We start from the raw sequence: 21,705 nt of genomic DNA, 5'->3' as shown, positions 1-21,705 counted from the left end.
TGCTGCCTCAGGGCCTGGACAACTTGCAATCATTAATGGAGGAATAAATGCTAACGTTTATCAGTATGTTTTGCAGGAAAACATACATCAACTTCAGAATGGTTTCAAAAGAACAAAATACATATTCTGGAGTGGCCAAGTCAAAGTCCAGACTTGAACCCCGTTGAGATGCTGTGGCATGAACTAAAGACAGCGATTCATGCCAGACATCCCAGGAATGAGAGAAGAATGGGATAAGATTAGTCCTGATCGATGTGCCAGACTGATCTGCAGCTACAGGAAGTGTCTGGTTGAAGTTATTGCTGCCGGGGGGTGCACAAAATACCAAATGTGATGGTTCACTCACTTATTTTTCCCCCTTCTGTCATTGTTTGCATACCATCCTCATTAAAATATGAAAACCTGTAAATGTTTGGGTGATTTTAGTTAAAGTAGACACTTTTTTCATCTGTGTGATTGTGACAAAGATCAGATCACATTTAATGGTGGTTTTATGCAAAAATGTGTGAAATTCCAAAAGGTTCAGATACCTACAGGTGTATGAAAATGTATTATTACGGTGTGACGAACATGAAAAAACATGAATCGGCAAGGTGGAAAACACTTTTTTAACAACCGATTTCCGTCTAAGGCAGTAAATTCAAATAGGTTCCAATTACATTTTTTCTTCAGTTTGTCCTGCCATGACCTGCTAGGGGTTATAAAAATCCTTCAAACAAATCCTTTCTGTGTTGCACAAGTCCAAACATCTGTGCAAAGCATACTTAGCCAGAGAAACTGAACAGTGACTCATGAAATTCAGTTCCAAGTTCTAACACACACACACACACATGACATATGCTCACACACAAAATCCACGTGTACTCACCCTGGAGAAGTCAAAATGTGGCTCATACTGTCCTCCAACACCATAGTTAGCAACCTGGTCAACCATTAAAAGAAAAGACTTAAAGATCAATGTAAACAAAACATGTACATTGAACTCCTTCATATTCACGTATGTGCATTTCCATATTATGTCAATGTCTACATTTTTGTATGCAATTCTAAAAAGTTTGGATTGATTTAAGGGAGATTTCCAATTGTTTGATGGTCTTAATGTGGGGAAACTCTGTAAAGAAGTAAGAACCTTTATTATATTTCCTTACAACAATAAAAAATACTAGGGCTGTCATACAATTAAAAATTTTAATCGAGTTAATTAAAGCTTAAAAATTAATTAATTAAATTAATCGCAATTCAAACCATCTATAAAATATGCCACATTTTTCTATAAATTATTGTTGGAATGGAAAGATTAGACACAAGACGGATATATACATTCAACATACGGTACATAAGTACTGTATTTGTTTATTATAACAATAAATCAACAAGATGGCATTAACATTATTAACATTCTGTTAAAGTGATCCATGGATAGAAAGACTTGTAGTTCTTCAAAGATAAATGTTTGTACAAGTTATAGAAATTTTAGATTAAAACTCCTCTTAATGTTTTCTTTTTAATAAAATTTGTAAAGGTTTCAATCAAAAAATAAACCAGTAGCTTGCTATTGTTGATGTCAATAATTACACAATGCTCATGTGGTGCTGAAACCCAGAAAATCAGTCGCACCCAAGCTCCAGCAGAGGGCGACAAAAACACCATAAAACACAAGAAACAAGGGGACATTACACTGTGCTGTCATTTTAATCTGTTTGAGCGAGGCATGTGCGTTAAATGCGTGAACTATTTGAACGTGATTAATTTAAAAAATTAATTACCGCCCGTTAATGCGATAATTTTGACAGCCCTAAAAAATACATATGAAGTAGGTTGAAAAACACTGTTATAGCCATTATGAAAACATTTTAGTATATAGATGATTCATGTATCTAAACATTACCTGTAATAACTCTGCTGTGTCTACTGTTAGGCCTGTGATGTCCTGTATTCTTTGATTGACTCTGGTAATGACTGGACCATCTTCTTCTTCTAACCAGGCACTGATTAAATGTAAACATAGTGTATTTAGCCATGATTAAGCACTGGCTGCAACAGTTGATGGGAGTACTGGGAGTACTAGTGTTACATTTTCAACTGATTGAAGACTGTTGGGGAAGAAACTAAAGAACTATTCATCACATAATCTAATGTACTTGCAGTTGTTTTGACACAAAATTCAGTACGTGGAAGAAAGGTATCGCGTGCATGAGTTCAGTCAATTACCTTTTCGATACTCTGTAGTTGGCTGTGGTCAACACTCCTGTTTTAGGATCTCGGACAGTAGCTCTAGCAAGCTTAAAAAACAAACAAAATGAAGTTAATTCATTTCAAGGTTATTTTATTTGAGTAGTTTCTGTTGTCTTACCCTAGGTTTGGCCAACTCTTTTATCTTTTCAATCTCATAGTCAGACAGGGCTTCCAGGTAGCGTACAATGTGTGGGCTGTCCCACTCGTCTTCCTCCTTCATTGGCTTCAGCAGAAGGCGAGGGTTCCTGCTTCCATCGTGGTAGCGACAGAACAAACGGCTGCGCCTTTCTTCAGTCTTTAAAATGTTGATATCAAAAGAAAGCCATTAATAGTTATGATGTCTATGTACGAATTTCCCGTTGTAAAAAATCTGTGTGTAATATTGACCGCAAATGTTGGAAACTTTTCAGATCATTCTGGCTAAAGTAATGATATGATACTCCTAAATGCAGACTCGATCTCGTGACTCGACTCGACTAGACCACAACGGGTAAGACTTGGGACTTGTGACTGGGATCATAGAGACTCATGCAATCCATATCTCCTAATTCTTTTAAAAATACTGAATTTCCCAATTATCTTTGTTTTACAAAGTAATGTTTTCATTTGTGGCCTTGGCCTCGTGACCCGACTCGACCTCGTGACTCGACCTGACCTTATGACTCGACCTCGTGACTAGACTCGACTAGACCACAACAGGTAAGACTCGGGACTTGTGACTTGGATCATAGAGACTCATGCAATCCATATCTCCTAATTCTTTTAAAAATACTGAATTTCCTAATTATCTTTGTTTTACAAATTAATGCTTTCATTTGTGGCCTTGGCCTCGTGACCCGACTCCACCTCGTGACTCGACTTGACCTTATGACTCGACCTCGTGACTCGACCTGACCTAAATGACTCGACCTTGTGACTCGACCACAACAGGTAAGACTCGAGACTTGTGACTTGGATCATAGAGACTCATGCAATCCATATCTCCTAATTCTTTTAAAAATACTGAATTTCCTAATTATCTTTGTTTTACAAAGTAATGTTTTCATTTGTGGCCTCGGCCTCATGACCCGACTCGACATCGTGACTTGACCTGACCTTATGACTCGACTCGACCTCGTGAATCGACCATGTGACGTGACCTCGTGACTCGACTCGACTAGACCACAACAGGTAAGACTCGGGACTTGTGACTTGGATCATTGAGACTCATGCAATCCATATCTCCTAAATCTTTTAAAAATACTGAATTTCCTAATTATCTTTGTTTTACAAAGTAATGTTTTCATTTGTGGCCTTGGCCTCGTGACCCGACTCGACCTCGTGACTCGACCTGACCTTATGACTCGACCTCGTGACTCGACTCGACTAGACCACTTCAGGTAAGACTCGAGACTTGTGACTTGGATCATAGAGACTCATGCAATCCATATCTCCTAATTCTTTTAAAAATACTGAATTTCCTAATTATCTTTGTTTTACAAAGTAATGTTTTCATTTGTGGCCTCGGCCTCGTGACTCGACTGGACCTCTTGACTCGACTGGACCTCGTGACTCGACTCGACCTTGTGACTCGACCTCATGACTCGACTTGACCCAGGTAACAGGTAAGACTCGGGACTTACTTGTGACTCAGATCATAGAGACTCATGCAATTGTCTGTATGTACTGATGATGCTACCCCACTTGCAAACATTTCAGTCGTATTAACTCTAACTCGAATTCTTTTAAAAATACAGGATTTCCTAATTATCTTTGTTTTACAAAGTAAGGTTTTCATTTGTGAAAGAAAATGGTTACGAAAAAAATCCTTACAGCAACGGTTGGACCTATTATAGTAAAAGACCCCTGAAGGGAAAAGCCAAAAGGAAAAGAAGAAGATTGTAGCAAGCACCATCTCACCAATTTGGCTCCCTCCCCTCGGCATAGGGCTTCATACACGTCTCTCTCAGGAAGGTGGTCTTTGGGTCTAACGTAGGTTCCCAGCTGAATAGGCTCCTCTGAAGAAGACTGGTCTGCCTGCTCCTCCGCCTGCCTCTCATCATTCTGTTTTTTGAGCAGCAACTTCTCAAAATAACGCAGGTTTCCTCCTGCCCTCTGGTGGCTAGAGTCTGTCCACACAAGGAAATTGGATTTTTGAATGAGCTCCAAACACTATTTCAGGAATCCATAGCTTTGAGTTCATCTTAAATTATAATTGTGACATTTTTGTTTAGTGGTGTACCAGATTGACCGTGTAAAATATGCTTGAACCAGCACCGCGTCTCGAGTGGAATGTAGCTACTATTTGACTGCTGCTGTTTGATTTTTAATGTTCATTGGAATATCCTGGTTTATGTTACTAATATATGAAACACAATTAATGCCATTTATTTTCTAGACACTGAACTAGGGCTGCAGCTATCGAATATTTTAGTAATCGAATAATCGACTGAAAATCTTATCGATTAATCGAGTAATCGGATAAAACTTTTTTTTTAGGTAAAGAGCAATTATAAATATACATGAGAAAACAAGACAGTTCATCTAATACTGAACCATTTTCAGTCAATCAATGTCATTATTTTCGATGTACATTGTTGAAAACAGCCAACATTTGCATCTCAGATGTGACCAGAATAAAAAATAGATTAATTCACTGCTTTCACTCAAAAAACTTCTAGATCTTAAAAAAAACAAATAACTATATATATATATACACTGTATATTTCTTACGCTTGATAACACACATCACTTAAAAGTTAGGTGTTTTTCCCCACGTGTTTCAATTGAATTTCCATTTGTGTCAAGCTATTTTTAAGTTCTAGTTAAATTTTAAGTTAGTCTAAACTAGGGCTGCAGCTATCGAATATTTTAGTAGTCGATTAATCGATGGACTAGTTAGTCCGACTAATCCGATAAGGAACATGAAAAATTAAAATACCTGAGCTGAGCCTCAAACGGTATAAAAAATTTTTTTTTAAAGATAAGGATCTATGTAAAACAAAAGAACAATTGGCTAACTTACATAGAAAAAGTCCGCTAGCTTAAATGCTATAAAATGCTCTAGTTTTTTTTCAATGCTCTTAACAAATGGTTCAGACACATATTCCCACAAAAAATGGCTAAATATACCTAAATATACTAAATTATGAATGCATTAAAAAAATTAACTCAAACAAAAACTTAGCTTTCGTTGGTCATAAGAGGGAGCAGTTGGATTCAGCCATGTGAAAAGAAGCCGACCAGAGAGCAGTGTATCCACCCTAATCAATACAACTAAATGCAAACACTTTCAAAATAAACCATTACAACGCCCCTTTGATTAAACGAATACTCGAAGCAACAAAATTTAATTTGATTATTTTTTTCTGATCGAATAGGCGAGTTAATCAATTAATCGTTGCAGCACTACACTGAACATACTGTATTTCTCCTTGAGAGGTTTCTGGGTGTTGTCGCTAGCAAACCTTGACAATGAGCCTAAAATTAACTAAAAACCAAAAGCGCATACATAGGGGTGGGCCACACCCTGCGGTTTTAGCTAGCCCAATACATAATTATAGTGAGAGTTGAGGGAGCCCCATACTATGGTCTGCAGAATGTGAAAAAGTTAAAACACAACGGTACCTCTCTAAAAATGTGTCTAGAATGTGTGTGTGCACTGTAAAATAATTTGCATACTGAATGGTTTGTGGAATTCTTTGCATATATCTTACCTATGGCCACCAAGCGGCGTGTCAGCTCGATGGCACGAGGCAGGTCTCCCATTTGGTAAACAGAATAGCTAAGATAGTCCAAAATTGACGCCTTGGAAACCACCGCTTCCTCGCCGGCGTCCAGCTGTTTCAAGGCCTGTTGAACCCACAGCACCGCATGGTAGTAGTCGCCTTCGTTGTAAGCCGTCTTGCCCATATCAAAGCAATCGTCCACGGTTAAAACGGCTTTGGAGTGCATACCTGGGGCAACATGTTGATGAACTATGTGATTCTCTGGTAAACACCTTGTCTGGATCTTAATGCAATACATTATACAGATATTGGTGGTGTCTCCCATTAAACTGCATTTACGTCCTTCATCACGTCCTGATTACCTGGAAGCCTCCCTTTGGAAAAGTCCTCTGAATCAAGACGGTACGTGTCCTGGAGACGCATTAGTGCCTTTGCTGCACCCTTCTCGTCTTCCGCATCAGGAAAGTACTGTCTGTGCATGGTCATGTTGGAAATGAAGCCTGTACAAAGCAATGCAAAAACTCTTTTGAGTACTTCTTTGAAATAAGATGAACAGCAGTTGTTGAGTTTTGGGGGGTGTTTTCAATGTGTTTATTAAGATTTTGAGAGATACATAAACGACATCTTTTTTTATAATTCTTTGAGAAATTAAAGAATTCATTGAGCGAGTCCTCTCAAATCCACTCATGCTTCTTAGAACAGCAAACAACACACTACCGCGAGTGTTTAACAAGCTAAATGACACGGCGCCTTTGAAAGGTAGCACTCCCAAGCTTCTCTGGCAAGATTAAAGCAGCACCTTTGTCACATCATTAACTTGAACAAGCTGCAGCTGCCTGCTGATCAAGAAAAGCAGCAGGAGAGTCAGAGGTTGTATGTGATCGGCTTGGGACATCTCTATTGAAGGAATCTGACCTTCTAGCCAGACTGCCGGAATCGCGCCAGCCGAACCGCCGAAACCGCGCTCGCGCAGCTCCAACAACCCGGGCCGGCGAGACCCCGACAATCTGGCCAGAAGGCTAAACTCCGCGTGTTCAACTTAGTCTTAACCCTTTGTACGGACTCCATTTTGAAAGGTTGGTAACACTTTACAATAAGGGTCCCTTAAATAACATTAGTTAATGCATTTTTAGACAGTAACTAATGTTTAAGTAACATGACAATAATTCATTTAATCCCTTATCTAACATTTATTACTATATTAATTAACATGAGTTAATGCATTAGTTAGTGCATTTCAAGACAATAAATATTTCAGTAACATTACAATAATTAATATAATTGTCTATCTAACAATGAGTTAATGCATTAGTTAATGCATTAGTTAATGCATTCGTTAACGCATAACCAGACAGTAACTAATAGTTTGGTAAAATTAAAAATATATATAGGCCTATATAGGGTTAGGGTTTAGGGCAGTACTTCTCAAATGGTGGGGCGCGCCCCCCCAGGGGGGCGCAGAGCGATGCCAGGGGGGGCGCGAGTGACCTCGGGGAACATGCTTTTTTTTTTTTTTTTTTTTTTTTTTTTTTGCCGTACTAGAATAAAGTGTACTTGCACATCCACTCCGTGGGTGGCAGTGGCGCTCTCATTTTCAAAGTGCGTGCAGTATTTTTGAAGTAAGCAAGAGCACACGGAAGAGACTCATGCAGAGCTGGACTCACGCAGCGACCCACTGTCTTTCTCACGTGTCCGGCCGAGAAGTGCCGTTTTCGGCTTGGGATCGTCACGACCACCGCCCTCACCTACGGTTCTCCCTCGGCCGCCGAGAATGCGCTTTTTTCGGGCCGTTTGCCTTTGACTTTTAATATAGTGGGAAAATAGGAAAGACCACTGTTTACTGAGTCTAAAAATGATTATAGCGGAGAAGCCAAATCAGTTAAGACGCCACTTAAAGACATTAGACCTCAATCTCATTGACCTTTTCCCCCCCTTCTATTCAGTTTTGGTTTTTTTTCGGTCAAATTTTTTGGCATGTTGTCCTGAAGAGTAAATGTTTCTAATCAATTTGAATTTGTTATTATTTACTGATTTTATTACATTTTATTTTTCAGTATCAAATGGTCAAAAATGTACCTTGAGTGTATTTTTACAGTTTGGATGTGACTTTTTTTTTTTTTTTTTTTTAACTTCAGGCAAATTGATGCGCATTAAGTCTTTTCTGTTACAAGCAACACAATGTTAAAAAAGTTATACTTTATTATAAGTTGATCTATGTTACTTTTTTTCTTTAATAGAAAAAAAAAAGGACACAATGTTAGGCTGAGGCGTACTTATAATAGTAATATAGACGAATGATACTATTTACAGTGGCGGCAGAGAGTTGGGGGGGCGCGAAACATTTACGTCTTCCTTGGGGGGGCGTAACAGAAAATAATTGAGAAGCACTGGTTTAGGGTTACGGTTTGTTAACTTAAGCATTTATAATTTCTTAGTTAAGGGACACATGTGCTACACTTTACAATAAGGGTCCAAAAAACATTCAGTAATGGTTAATTAAGGTAAAAGTAATACTTATGAGGTACGTTCACGTGAAATAATACCATACTTAAGGTTAGGTTATAATATATATATATATATATATATATATATATATAATACATTATTTAACATTAATTCACATTTACATTAGAGCATTAATAAATAGTTATTAATGTACTGTATACTGGTACAAGTAAGTGATTATATTATTTTAAAATGAGAAATATTGCTCTGTGAGTCCTTGAGTACTGCTAACCTAACCTTAAGTATGCCGTTATTTCACGTGAACGTACCTCATAACTATTAATTAACCTTAATTAACCATTACTGAATGTTTTTTGGACCCTTATTGTAAAGTGTAGCACGTGTGTCCCTTAACTAAGAAATTATAAATGCTTAAGTCCCCCCCTCCCTTAAACTTTATTAACCATTACTGAATGCTTTTTGGACCCTTATTGTAAAGTGTAGCACATGTGTCCCTTAACTAGGAAATTAATGCTAAGTTAACAAACCCTAACCCCAAATCCAAAACCCTAACCCTATAAAGGCCTTTATATTTTTTTAATTTTACCAAACCATTAGTTACTGTCTGGTTATGCATTAACTAATGCATTAGCTAATGCATTAACACATGTTAATTATCATAATAATAAATGTTATAAATAGGCAATTATATTAATTATTGTAATGGTACCTAAACATTAGTTATTGTTTAAAAATGCATTAACTAATGTTAATTTAGGGACCCTTATCGTTAAAGTGTTACCGACAAAATACTGTAAACTCTTGTCCTTGGTTTATCTCTCTTGCACAGCTAAAGACAAACACACACATCTAAAAGGCAAACTGTCAGCTATGCAACAGCTGCAGTTCCTTTCTCTGCTCATCTGGGGAGCAGAAATTGTTATCATTTAACTTCAGTCCCTAATGCTCACTGTAAGAGAGAAAATTACTTTTTTTTTTTAACCTTATGAACAAAGCAGAAACATATGTCTTGGTTCAAAGTGGCCTTGAATAAAAAGACTATTTACACTCTTTGTAGATAGTCAGAAAGAATACATACAGTATATGTATAAGGCATACAGTATATGGGGTTGAGATCTGGAGACTGGCTAGGCCACTCGAGGACCTTGAAATGCTTCTTACGAAGCCACTCCTTTGTTGCCCTGGCTGTGTGTTTGGGATCATTGTCATGCTGAAAGACACAGCCACGTCTTATCTTCAATGCCCTTGCTGATAGAATGAGATTTTCACTCAAAATCTCTTGATACATGGCCCCATTCATTCTTTCCTTTACACAGATCAATCGTCCTGGCGGCGCATTGTGTTACTGATAGTAGCCTTTGTTACTGTGGTCCCAGCTCTCTGTAGGTCATTCACTAGGTCCCCCCCGTGTGGTTATGGGATTTTTGCTCACCGTTCTTGTTATCATTTTGACACCACGGGGTGAGATCTTGCATGGAGCCCCAGATCGAGGGAGATTATGAGTGGTCTTGTATGTCTTCCATTTTCAAATTATTGCTCCCACAGTCGATTTCTTTACACCAAGCGTTTTACCTATTGCAGATTCAGTCTTCCCAGCCTGGTGCAGGTCTACAATTTTGTCTCTGGTGTCCTTCGACAGCTCTTTGGTCTTGGCCATAATGGAGTTTGGAGTGTGACTGAATGAGGTTTGTTGACAGGTGTCTTTTATACCGATAATGAGTTAAAACAGGTGCCATTAATACAGGTAAGAAGTGGAGCCTCGTTAGAAGAAGTTAGACCTCTTTGACAGCCAGAAATCTTGCTTGTTTGTAGGTGACCAAATACTTATTTTCTACTCTAATTTGGAAATAAATTCTTTAAAAATCAAACAATGTGATTTTCTGTTTTTTTCCCCCCACATTCTGTCTCTCATGGTTGAGGTTTACCCACGTTGACAATTACAGGCCTCTCTAATCTTTACAAGTAGGAGAACTTGCACAATTGGTGGTTGACTAAATACTTATTGGCCCCACTGTATACTTTACAGACTATTTTCTAAATTGATTGCCCTACCATCTGAAGGGTTCTGCAGCACCAGACTCTCCAGCTGAGACCATTCACTGTGCAGCCTCTTCATGAGCTTGTAGGCATTCACCGGGTGAGCCAGATAGCCCTCTGGGTCCGACGTGGACACTCTGGTCAAGTCATCCAACTTCCTGGCCCAGCTTATACCAAATGCAAAAAGCTAATATTAATATCAGGGATGCATTGTACAGCACAAAAATGTGGCAGCAATGATCAGCTGGATTCCACCACCATGCCCTGACCTGCCACTACCAATTCATCATCATTATCAACGTCATAAATTTGCTTTACAAGGATTATTATTGCAATGTGTACTTTACCTTTTAATCTCAGCCAGTTTAGACTCCTCTGCTTTAATATACTCTCTGAGGGAGTGGACTAGCTCTTTCTCCGTGTACAGGAGGTCTGTCATCTGGCCTGCAGGCACAGACAAGACACACACACTGTATTTCCTGCTTGCGCTGAATCCAACTGCAGCTGACCATATGATTTTGAGGCTATAATGGAATGACATGCTTCATAAAAAAACTGCAAACATCCATTCATTGTGCAGCATACTTATCCCGGAGGAGAGAAGTGGACAATTCCATGGGATTTTTCAACCGTGGTAAATTCACCGCGGCTGCCAAGAAGAGGAACAACAGCCGGCTTTGCTTTCTGCTTGTACGCGTCACATAGGAACTGACCGACTAAGATGGAAGATCATGGCTTGCCTCAGTAGTACTCTGTTATTTGAAGTTTTGAACCCACCTATTGAAGTGAAGATCTCTGCTTGTGTGATCCAGCAGCAGCATAGTAGAAACCAGGAGACAGGAAATAGGAACCACCTCATTTTGTTGGATTGTGTGATGCAATTGCTGAATGAATGTATTAAATCACAAGAAGCTGCACCTGAAAAAAAAACAGGGAAAATAATTACATTTGAAATTAGGAAATGTGAAACTAAGTTCAGATAAAAAAAATATTCAACTTTTTTGGGATGTAATTGACCACGGTACGATATGCGATACAAGGATCACGATAACGATTATCTCACGATTAGGGCTGCAGCATAATCGAGTAATCAGATTAGCAACATTTAATGTGTTTTGAATAAATTTTAAGAGATCTAAAACAAAGGCTTGCTAAGATTGCACTTTCAAAAGAGCATTGAATGTGAATTCAAAATAAAATTCCCGAGGTTTTTTTTCAAACTATTGCACTATCCTTTCAAAAGAGCAATAAATGCATTTAAAAATAAAATACCTGAGCTTAGCCTCAAATGGTATAAAAATAATAATAAATGAGGATGTAAGTACAGCATGAAAACAACTGGCTAACTTGCATAGCAAAAGTCCGCTAGCTTAAATGCCATAAAATGCAAATTTTTTTTTTTTTACTACAATGCTCTTAATAAATCGTTTAAACACATATTCCCACAAAAAAACTGCTAAATATACTTCTAAAGAATGAATGCATAAATGATCATATTAGCTCAAACAAAAACTTACAACCTTATGTTGGTCTCAACAGGCAGCTGGATTCAGCCATGTTTGTTGAGTTATGTCATATCCACTGTTGCCACTAGAGGGTAGTGTATCAGCCCAAAACAAACTAAATGTGAACACTTTCAAAACAAACCATTACAACGCCACTCTAATTAAACGAATCCTCGAAGCATCAAAATTTGATTCGAACCTTTATTCTTCTTGAATTCCTTGAGTTGTTCGATTAATCGTTGCAGCACTATATGGCGATATACTAACAATTACCGGAACATGTTAAAGGAAATAATTCCGTTTATCACTAGTCCAATGTGTTTGGGAGGGTGGCAGTGAATAAACGAATGTCATCCCTACCACTTCCACGGATTGGACGTCTATAGCGGTCATTGGCAACCAATGAGTTTAACTAGGGGCCAAGTCATTTGCTGTTGATTTCCAGTCACTTCCTTTTGATTTTGGGGCATTTCTGAGTCACTTCCTGTTTTGGGTTACAGAGCGGGAAGTGACCCAGGAATGGTCCCAAATGAATAGGCAGTGACTCAAACTCAACAGGAAGTGAAATGCCCTAAAAATCGGAAAGCTCTAATACTCGTAACCCGGAGACTACCTGTATTTGGAAAACTTTGAAGTTGTTACATTTATCATTATTAAAGCATCTAGTGTGGCATCACAATACAGTGGTATGAAAAAGTATCTGAACTTTTTGGAATTTCTCCCATTTCTGCATAAAATCACCATCAAATCTGATCTGATCTTTGTCAAAATCACACAGATGAAAAAACTGTCTGCACAGCATCTCAATGGGGTTCAAGTCTGGACTTTGACTTGGCCACTCCAGAACGCTTATTTTGTTCTTCTGTATCCATTCTGAAGTTGATTTACTTCTGTGTTTTGGATCATTGTCTTTTTGCAGCATCCATCCTCTTTTAAACTTCATCTGTATGACAGACAGCCTCAGGTTTTCCAGCAAAACATCCTAATAAACTTTTAAATTCATTCTTCCATTAATGACTGCAAGTTGTCCAGGCCCTGAGGCAGCAAAACAGCCCCAAATCATGATGCTCCCTCCACCATGCTTCACGGTGAGGATTAGGTGTTGATGTTGGTGAGCTGTTCAATTTTTCCTCCACACTTCATGACGTGTGTTACTCCCAAACAATTCCACTTTGGTTTCATCGGTGTTTACAGAGATTTGGACTGTGCCAGTGATTTCTGTAAGTCCTTACCAGACAGTTTTGGGTTCTTTTTTACCTCTCTGAGTATTCTGCGCTGAACTCTTGACATCATCTTTGGTGGACGGCCTCTCCTTGGGAGAGATGCAACTGTGCCAAACTCTCTCCATTTGTAGACAACTTGTCTGACTGTCAATTGATGAACATCCAGACTTTTAGAGATGGTTTTGTATGCTTTCCCAACTTTATACAAATCAACAATCCTCGATCGCAGGTCTTCGGACTGTTCTTTTGAACAAGCCATGATGCACATTAAACAATGCTTCTCATCAAGATAATTCTTACCAGGTGTGTGTTTTATAGTGGGCAAGCCAGCTTTAAACCACTCATCAGTGATTGGGCACACACGTGACTATAATTGTTTGGTGAAAATTGGTTTCAATTGCTCTTCAATTCTCCTTAGGCAAAGGGTTCACTTACTTATTTTTCCCCCTTCTGTCACTGTTTGCATGCTATCCTCGTTTAAAATATGAAAACCTATAAATGTTTGGGTGGTTTTAGTTAAAGCAGACTCTGTTTTTACATCTGTGTGATTTTGACAAAGATCACATTTGATGGTGATTTTACACAGAAATGTGAGAAATTCCAAAAGGTTCAGATACTACTTAGTCCACAAACACACGTATAGGTATCATTTTAATACCCGTATCGGATTTTTGGAGGATGACAATATCGGGATATCGGTTATCAATTAAAAGTCATTATCGGATAACTCTATCGACAACATTTTGGGATACAAAGTATCACGATATATCACCATTTCAACATTTTGTCACACCCCTAACCAAAAAAGACTGTCATAGTTATAAGCTGTCCTTGTGGTCCTTGTGCAAAAAAATCCAACTTGCATTTGTTTTTTAAAAAGATTAGGCATTGGTCATTCATGCGTGATGCTTTGAATATACAGCATAGACTTGCCTGGCCAATAAAAGCAGAACGGCACTGCTTAGAAACAAGAATAGTTTTAAAATAGTTATTCTCAGTTTATAGACCCCACACAAATATACTGTAATTCTCACTATATTTGTTTTAGCAATTATTAATGAGGAGATATTCATGTATACTACACTAAGTGCATTCCTTTTTTGGTCCCTTTTCCAGTACTTTTAAGTCTGCTTGATGAATGTCACCCAAGAAGTCTAAGTAAATAAATCATTTCGAGCCATTACACAAGACCTTAGTAAATCTGTTTTATTGTGCATAGTTTGCCCTTCTCAAACACGAGACCAAATGACAGAAATTCCTGAAAAGATGGGAGTCCTGCTGTTTTTGAAATTCTGCTCCTAATGCGTCTTTTTTACCAGACGCAAGAACAGAATAACTGGAAATAAGAAGTTAAAGCAGCTTGCTATCCAAGACATTTGTGACTTTTCACTTTTGCCCTATTTTTTTCTTTTCACTTGTTGTTTTACAATGTTGTGCTTTGTCCAAGTTTGGAAATCAAACAATCACTTTGAATTTTAACTCAGTGAACTCTATCTGAATGCAATGTGTTTTGCAAACTGGGTATTTTTCCTCAAAGCATCTTGTTTTATTCAGCTGGGGAAAAAAATGGATGACTTCAGTGAATCAACGTGTTTTTGTTTCATGGCTGTTAGTGCTGCAACGATTAATCCATTAACTCGAGTATTTGATTAGAAAAAAAAAAAAGATTCAAATAAAATTTTGCTGCTTTGAGTATTCGTTTAATTAAAATGGCGTTGTAATGATTTGTTTTGAAAGTGTTTGCATTTAGTTTTATTGATTTGTAGGGGTGTAACGGTACACAAAAATCTCGGTTCGGTACGTACCTCGGTTTTGAGGTCACGGTTTGGTTCATTTTCGGTACAGTAAGAAAACAAAATGCAAAATATAAATGTGCTAGTTGTTTATTACACACCTTTGTGCTTTCAACAATAGGAACATTAGCCTATACAAAGCTAGAATTCTGCTCAAAAAGTAGTGGGTATTTAAAGATAATCCAACAACAATTTGCCTTTCAGACCCCGCGTATTGGTCAGCTTTCTTTCTGAAAGAAAGAAGAAAAAAGAAGTCCTGTGCTAAAGAGAAAACCAATCCCAATGACAAATATTTTAATATGTATTTTACAAATGAAATGCCTCAATGAATCATTATTTTTTCTTATGAACGGTTTTCAAAAGCCTTATAGGTGGATTTTCTCAAGTTAAAACGCCACTCAGAAATTAATAAATTTAATTGTGTAAGCAGGATCTGTGTATCATTCTTATTATTTAATTACGGGTGTTTTAGATCATTTCAATTTATTTTATTTAAAAGGGCTATTATTTATTTTATTATGTGTTTATATTTTACAAATGTGATGTAGTATTCATTTATATTGTATATTTTATGTTGTATAACTTGAATTCCTATGTGAAGATTAGTTCCTACTTGTTTTGTTGTGGTAGGAGGGTTTTGTATTGAACTCGGGGCTGTGTTGGTTATTATTATAGCAGAGAAGACAGCAGTAAATCAACAAAGACAAGACAACTGTGCCCCGATCTACCACTCAAGAGATCTGATGGACTCAAAAAGTGTGTTACGATTGCATATTAGTTTGAAAATCAGATCCACCGTATTTTTACACGAGTGACTTCCGGTCTGCCCGATCCTAGCTACCGGTAGTAGTATTGACGCAGGAGGGTCGCGTCTCGATGTCAAATAATAAACTGCCGTTCTTTTCGCGTGCGTCGTGTTGAGACGCTTCTGGGACGCGTCCGCACTGCGACTGATGTGCATTGGCTGATTGACTTTAACGCCCGCGTTTCACTATGTTCTCGCGGCGGCAACGTTGTCGCGCCGTTGACGTTTCTGGGTTATACTGTCCTACCGTGTTGGTCCTCATATAGTAGAGAAGACGGAGTAAATATAATCTACACAAAGAAACTGTAACCCGATCGAATCACAGCCTCGAAAAGTAAGGGTTACATTACGTCAGAAACTCGTTCGGTACGCCTCCGTTCCGAACCCAGCACCACGTACCGAAACGGTTGAATACAAATACACGTACCGTTACACCCTTATTGATTTGGGTGGATATACGACCCTCTAGTCTACCTCATTTCACGTGGCTGAATCCATCTGCTCCCTGTCAAGACCAACATAAGCTAAGTTTTTGTTTGAGCTAATGTTTTTTTTTAATGCGTTAGTAATTTGTTTACAGGTATATTTAGCCATTTTTTTGGAAATATGTGTCTGAACCATTTAAGAGCATTGTGGGGGGGGGTAGCATTTTATAGCATTTAAGCTAACAGATGTTTGCTATGTAAGTTAGCCAACCATTGTTTTGTTGTACATAGATCCTCATTTATTTACTTATTTTTTTATACTGTTTGAGGCTCAGCGCAGGTTTTTTAATTTATGTTACTAATCCGATTACTCGATTATTCGAACTAAATAGTTCATCAATTAATCGACTACTAAAATAATCGATAGCTGCAGCCCTAATGGCTGTATTATAATGTTGGCTAAACCTTGCTAAAAATATGAACGAAATGTACTTAAATAAAGAAAGATTTTTACCCAAACTTTGTACTTTTTTATGTGTTTTTTCCCCAAATTTACAGATAAACTGCGGCATGCAAAAGGGAAATATCCTGGACCCTGGTGCTTACATGAATACATATCATGCATGCCTTGGTTATCAGGGGATCGAAGTAAAGAAGAACATGTTAGAACCTGCTTTTATAGGTATGTAAATCACTGAAAATGATCATAGATGAAACATTAACAGTAACTTGCCGCTACAATTTTGCACAGCCTTAATGTTTACAGTGCCTAAAATGTGATGCATTTTCATTTGCCTATTGTAAAGTACGATTGTTTTTTTTCCCCACCCAATCAAGCTCGATATATTTAATTGTTATATTTAAGACAGTGGTGATTGCTCTAAGACTGCAAGAGAAACTCAGCTTCCTCCAAAATGTAAAAAATAAGCGATCAAATGTACTGTTGTGTGCATAGGCGGAGATTGAGGGGGGTTTAGTGACCCCCTGGTGGATCTGGTGGTTCCAAACGATTTTTTAAGCCATTCTTCACTTAGAATACCCTCTAACTTTTTTAGAGATGATGGCAGTGGAAATCGATATCTTAATCGAATCTCTAAAACTGACCATTGATTGTGCCGGCCATATGAGATGCTCAAGTTCATTAGAATGTTCCTCATGCCGTTTTTGAACAATTATGTTCAATGGTTATGATGCCAAAATGTTAGGTGTTTCAATTATTTTGTCCTACCCCTGTTTATAATATATATATATATATATATATATATATATATATATATATATATATATATATATTAGCGCTGGCCAAAGGTATTGGCACCCCTGCAATTCTGTCAGATAATGCTCAATTTCTCCCGGAAAATTTTTGCAATTACAAATGCTTTGGTAGCGATATCTTCATTTATTTTGCTTGCAGTGTAAAAAACACAAAAGAGAATGGAATTTTTTAAAATATCATAATCATTTTACACAAAACTCCAAAAATGGGCCGATCTAAAGTATTGGCACCCTTGAAAAAAAATCATGTGATGCTTCTCGAATTTGTGTAATTAACAGCACCTGTTACTTACCTGTGGCACATAAGAGGTGGTGGCAATAACTAAATCGCACATGCAGCAAGTTAAATTGGATTAAAGTTGACTCAACCTCTGTTCTGTCTCTTTGTGTGTACAACATTGAGCATGGAGAAAAGAAAGAAGACCAACGAACTGTCTGAGGACTCTCTGAGCAAAATTCTGAGGAAGCATGTGCAATCTCAAGTTTACTAGTCCATCTCCAAAGACCTGAATGTTCCCATGTCTACCGTGCGTGGTGTCATCAATAAGTGTAAAGCCCAGAACACTGTAGCTAAACTCCAAAGATGTGAACAGAAAAGAAAGTAAGAGAGTAGTTTTTAAAAGCCTCAGGAATCTTTCGAAGGGGTTTTGAGTTAATTCGTTGATTTAGATTATTAGGTTAGTAGCTTCTTTAGAGTACCTTTTCATGATATGCTAATTTTTTGAGATAGGGAATTTTGTTTTTTCTTGACTTTTTTTTGCCAAAATCATCAATATTAAAACAATAAAAGGCTTGAACTACTTCAGTTGTGTGTAATGAATCTAAAATATATGAAAGTCTAATGTTTATCAGTACATTACAGAAAATAATTAACTTTATCACAACATGCTAATTTTTTTAGACGGACTATGGGAAAAAACTGGAAGTTTATTTCAAGCAAATTAAACCTACCCTTGGTGACGTCACAACAATAGTAGTTTCTAGACTAGGGTCCCAACTTATTTGGGTGGCACGGGTAAAAAAAGATCATTTCTAGTGACAGCAGCAGCAATTGTGTTTTCTATGTGGATTTAAAGAGTGCTAATGTGTCAAAAGGTGCTCCAGGCAAAAGTCGTGTTTGAGTAGCTGTGGTGCACGTAAGTATTTGATTTTTTATCATTTGCTATGTAAAGTATGACAACGACATCCCTGTAGCTACTCACAGTGACCTAAACTAACATGTCGGAAACAAAACGCATGTGTAAAACACAAGTTCATGTTATGTTCCGAACTCCTGTTCTCTGGCTTGTAAGCCCCCGGAGTTGGACCGAGCCAGTGTGTAACCATGCATGCATGTTCGCAATGAAAACGAGAGGAAACAACAGAAATAACCCAAAGTGGCTAATGGGGGCGTTAGGAGGTTATCTGTGTATTCTTACCTTCGTCTGTTGGGGTTCGGAAATGTAGTTAGCACCCTTGGGTGAAGATGACGGAGAAAGGGGTGCGAAAGTGCCGCTGCCACGTACAGAACCTCCTGGAAGATGCCGTAATATTATAATAAATGCGCAACGGTATCGGGTTTCCGAGGGGGTTTTTTGTGTTGCATTTGAGGCAACTCGTAAATTTCAGTGTCTCAATATTAAATCTAATCTAACATAAAATATTCAAAGGCAGTATTAGAATGTCAAATACGATATCATAATGGTTTTTTAAAAATGACAGTGGTTGTATTTTGTAACTTGTTGGCTCCCAAAGACGATGATAGACGCCCAGTCCCTTTTTATTGATCGAGGCAGTGAAACTTGAAAGTACCCCTAGAGGGAGCCAGAGTACCAGTTAAGTTGCGGTACTAAAAGCTAGTTTATGTCATTGATGAAATGGGAAAGAAATGCTTTAATTTTAATAGTGAGTGTGTAATGGTTCTGTTTCTAAAATTAGCGTAGAGTTGAAGATATGTGCCTGCGTGCATGAATGCGTACGTTAATGACCAGTGTGTTTTGGTCTACAGAAACCTCAGTTCAGCCTATTTGGGTAAACACGGTAGTGTTCTACATGCAACCAGTCACGTTTACAGTGTGTATCTTGTGTTTCCATGGCTTCTTTGGATGTTTTTTTTTTTTAAATTGAACAATACAAAAAACTAAAACTACAACAATACAAAACAACAATTTCACTCAAAATATATATACATAATTAACATTTTTACATTTTCTTTTTGACATAGACAAAAACAATAAACTATACAGTCATGGGAAAAAATTAGGACACCCCATTAAGTATTCAGTTCTTTACTAAGAAACGTTCACATATTATTGTCATTTTGTTTTTCTTATCTCTGGAAAAGAAAGTGCTTTCATTGCAGGTAAATGACAAAAATTAACATTGTTTTACTCAATAAACCAAATATATCAACAAAAATGCATATTCTAACTGAGGAAAAAGTTAGGACACCCTGCCACCTAATAGCTAGTGTTACCGTCTTTAGCTGAAATAACTTCAATGAGACGCTTTTTGTAGCCATCTACGGTTTTTGACATCGGTCTAAGGAAAGTTTGCCCCACTCTTCAATGCAGAATAATTTCATGTTGATGTTTGATGGGTTTCTTGCATGAACAGCTCGTTTCAAGTCGCCCCACAGCATCTCAATAGGATTAAGACCTGGGCTTTGACTCGGCCACTCCAGGACTATCCATTTCTTCCTTTTCAGCCGGTCCTTGGTGGATTTGTGCACCTCCCATGAAGGTTAAACTTGTGAAGTCTCTTTCTGATTGTAGAGGTATGCACTTTCACATCAACAGTAGCAAGAGCCTGCTGTAGGTCCCGTGATGACATTTTAAGGTTTTTGGAGACTTATTTTGGCATCTTGTGGTCTGCTCTCGGGTTGAACTTGCTTGGACAGCCAGACCTGGGCATGTTGGCAGTTGCTTTGAATGTCCTCCATTTGTAGACTATTTTCCAGACAGTGGAATGGCTGATTTTATATTCTTTTGAGAGCTTTTGAAATCCCTCACCTGACTCATAAGCATCTACAATCTTCTTTCTGGAAGCCTCAGACAGCACCTTTGATCTCACCATGGTGTTTTCTCTCACTTCAACAGTCAGGGGCACACCAAACTAAATGTGAGTTTTGAATCAGTCAAGCCTCCTTCAAAACACTGGGCAATGATGTTCTAATTTTGTGCACCTGATGTGATACACCTATGTGTGATTTTAGCCATTTTAATTGGGATTGAATGTGGACGTATCGTAATTTATTCCTCAACAAAAATTGCTTTTATTTACAACTAATTTTTTTAAAAAGTGATTTTTTTTTTCAGTTTTAATTGTTCCGTTCTATTACTTGAATCTGTCAAGATTTTTAAAATTGATATTAAATATCCACATGACCAAATATGTTAGAAAACACTCAGGCTTCCATAGGTTCTCCTAATTTTTCAACATGACTGTGAATGTTACTTATTTGTTAAGTATTTCTGAATGAATATCAATTGCAGGCGTGCTTTTTCGTTTGTTATCACAATAACTGACATGAAACGTACAGTCAACTTCAATCAAGAATAAAGTTTAGGATTGAATTTTGAAATTTAGATTCGTGGATATTAAATTCTCCCAACATTATTATATAAAGATTCATGAGTCCAACATTATTATATAAAGATTCATGAGTGTAAATATTTGTTTTTAACTTTGGAATCAAATACATGGCTTTTTTGGATGGACTCACTGAAAGATTTGACATGACGTCCAATGTAACAATGTGCTTTTGCTTGTTATGACGTCCAATGTAACAATGTGCTTTTGCTTGTTTTTTTGTTTTTTTTCACTTTCATCCATTGTGATCAAGGTGTGAAAAACATAACAACATAAAACAGATTTACAATTTTGTGCATTTATATGGCGAAAATAGAAATGCCTATTATTTGCCCAGCATGTGTCACTGTATACCAGCACATGCTTATTATATGAAATCTGAGAAATTTATGCTATTGATTAATCATTAAAGTACTGTATACTGTAAGTGTTAGAGAAAAAAAAAAGAAAATAAATATGATGAGAAGCAATCCATACTAACATGGATCCCTTCAGTGCTGCAACGATTAATCTGTTTACTTGAGTATTCGATAAGAAAAAAATACTCGAATTAAATTTTGTTGCTTCGAGTATTCGTTTAATTAAAGTGGCATTGTAATGGTTTATTTTGAAAGTGTTAACTTTTAGTTTTATAGATTAGGGTGGAAACACTGCCCTCTGCATC

The 21,705-nt window shown here is 37.5% G+C and overlaps 1 protein-coding gene across 3 annotated transcripts in view; it reads right to left on the bottom strand.

Annotated features, from left to right (window-relative positions):
• Window positions 1-19,008, bottom strand: part of LOC130906775 (prolyl 4-hydroxylase subunit alpha-2) — a 31,054-nt gene extending 12,046 nt beyond the window's left edge. For all 3 annotated transcript variants that reach the window (XM_057821393.1, XM_057821392.1, XM_057821391.1), the window contains exons 1-11: window positions 18,890-19,008; window positions 11,223-11,363; window positions 10,793-10,889; window positions 10,461-10,612; window positions 6,305-6,442; window positions 5,931-6,170; window positions 4,135-4,343; window positions 2,354-2,530; window positions 2,212-2,282; window positions 1,889-1,988; window positions 869-922 (exon numbers count right to left, since the gene is read on the bottom strand). In XM_057821393.1, coding sequence (XP_057677376.1) covers window positions 869-922; window positions 1,889-1,988; window positions 2,212-2,282; window positions 2,354-2,530; window positions 4,135-4,343; window positions 5,931-6,170; window positions 6,305-6,442; window positions 10,461-10,612; window positions 10,793-10,889; window positions 11,223-11,304 — 1,320 coding nt within the window. In that variant the 5' untranslated portion in view covers window positions 11,305-11,363; window positions 18,890-19,008. The remainder of the gene's footprint in view (window positions 1-868; window positions 923-1,888; window positions 1,989-2,211; window positions 2,283-2,353; window positions 2,531-4,134; window positions 4,344-5,930; window positions 6,171-6,304; window positions 6,443-10,460; window positions 10,613-10,792; window positions 10,890-11,222; window positions 11,364-18,889) is intronic.
• Window positions 19,009-21,705: the final 2,697 nt, after the last annotated feature.

This window comes from Corythoichthys intestinalis, chromosome 18 (assembly GCF_030265065.1).
Source record: "Corythoichthys intestinalis isolate RoL2023-P3 chromosome 18, ASM3026506v1, whole genome shotgun sequence".
Classification (NCBI taxonomy): domain Eukaryota; kingdom Metazoa; phylum Chordata; class Actinopteri; order Syngnathiformes; family Syngnathidae; genus Corythoichthys; species Corythoichthys intestinalis.
Note: the sequence above shows the minus strand (reverse complement) of the source record. Positions and strands in the feature narration are given on the sequence as shown.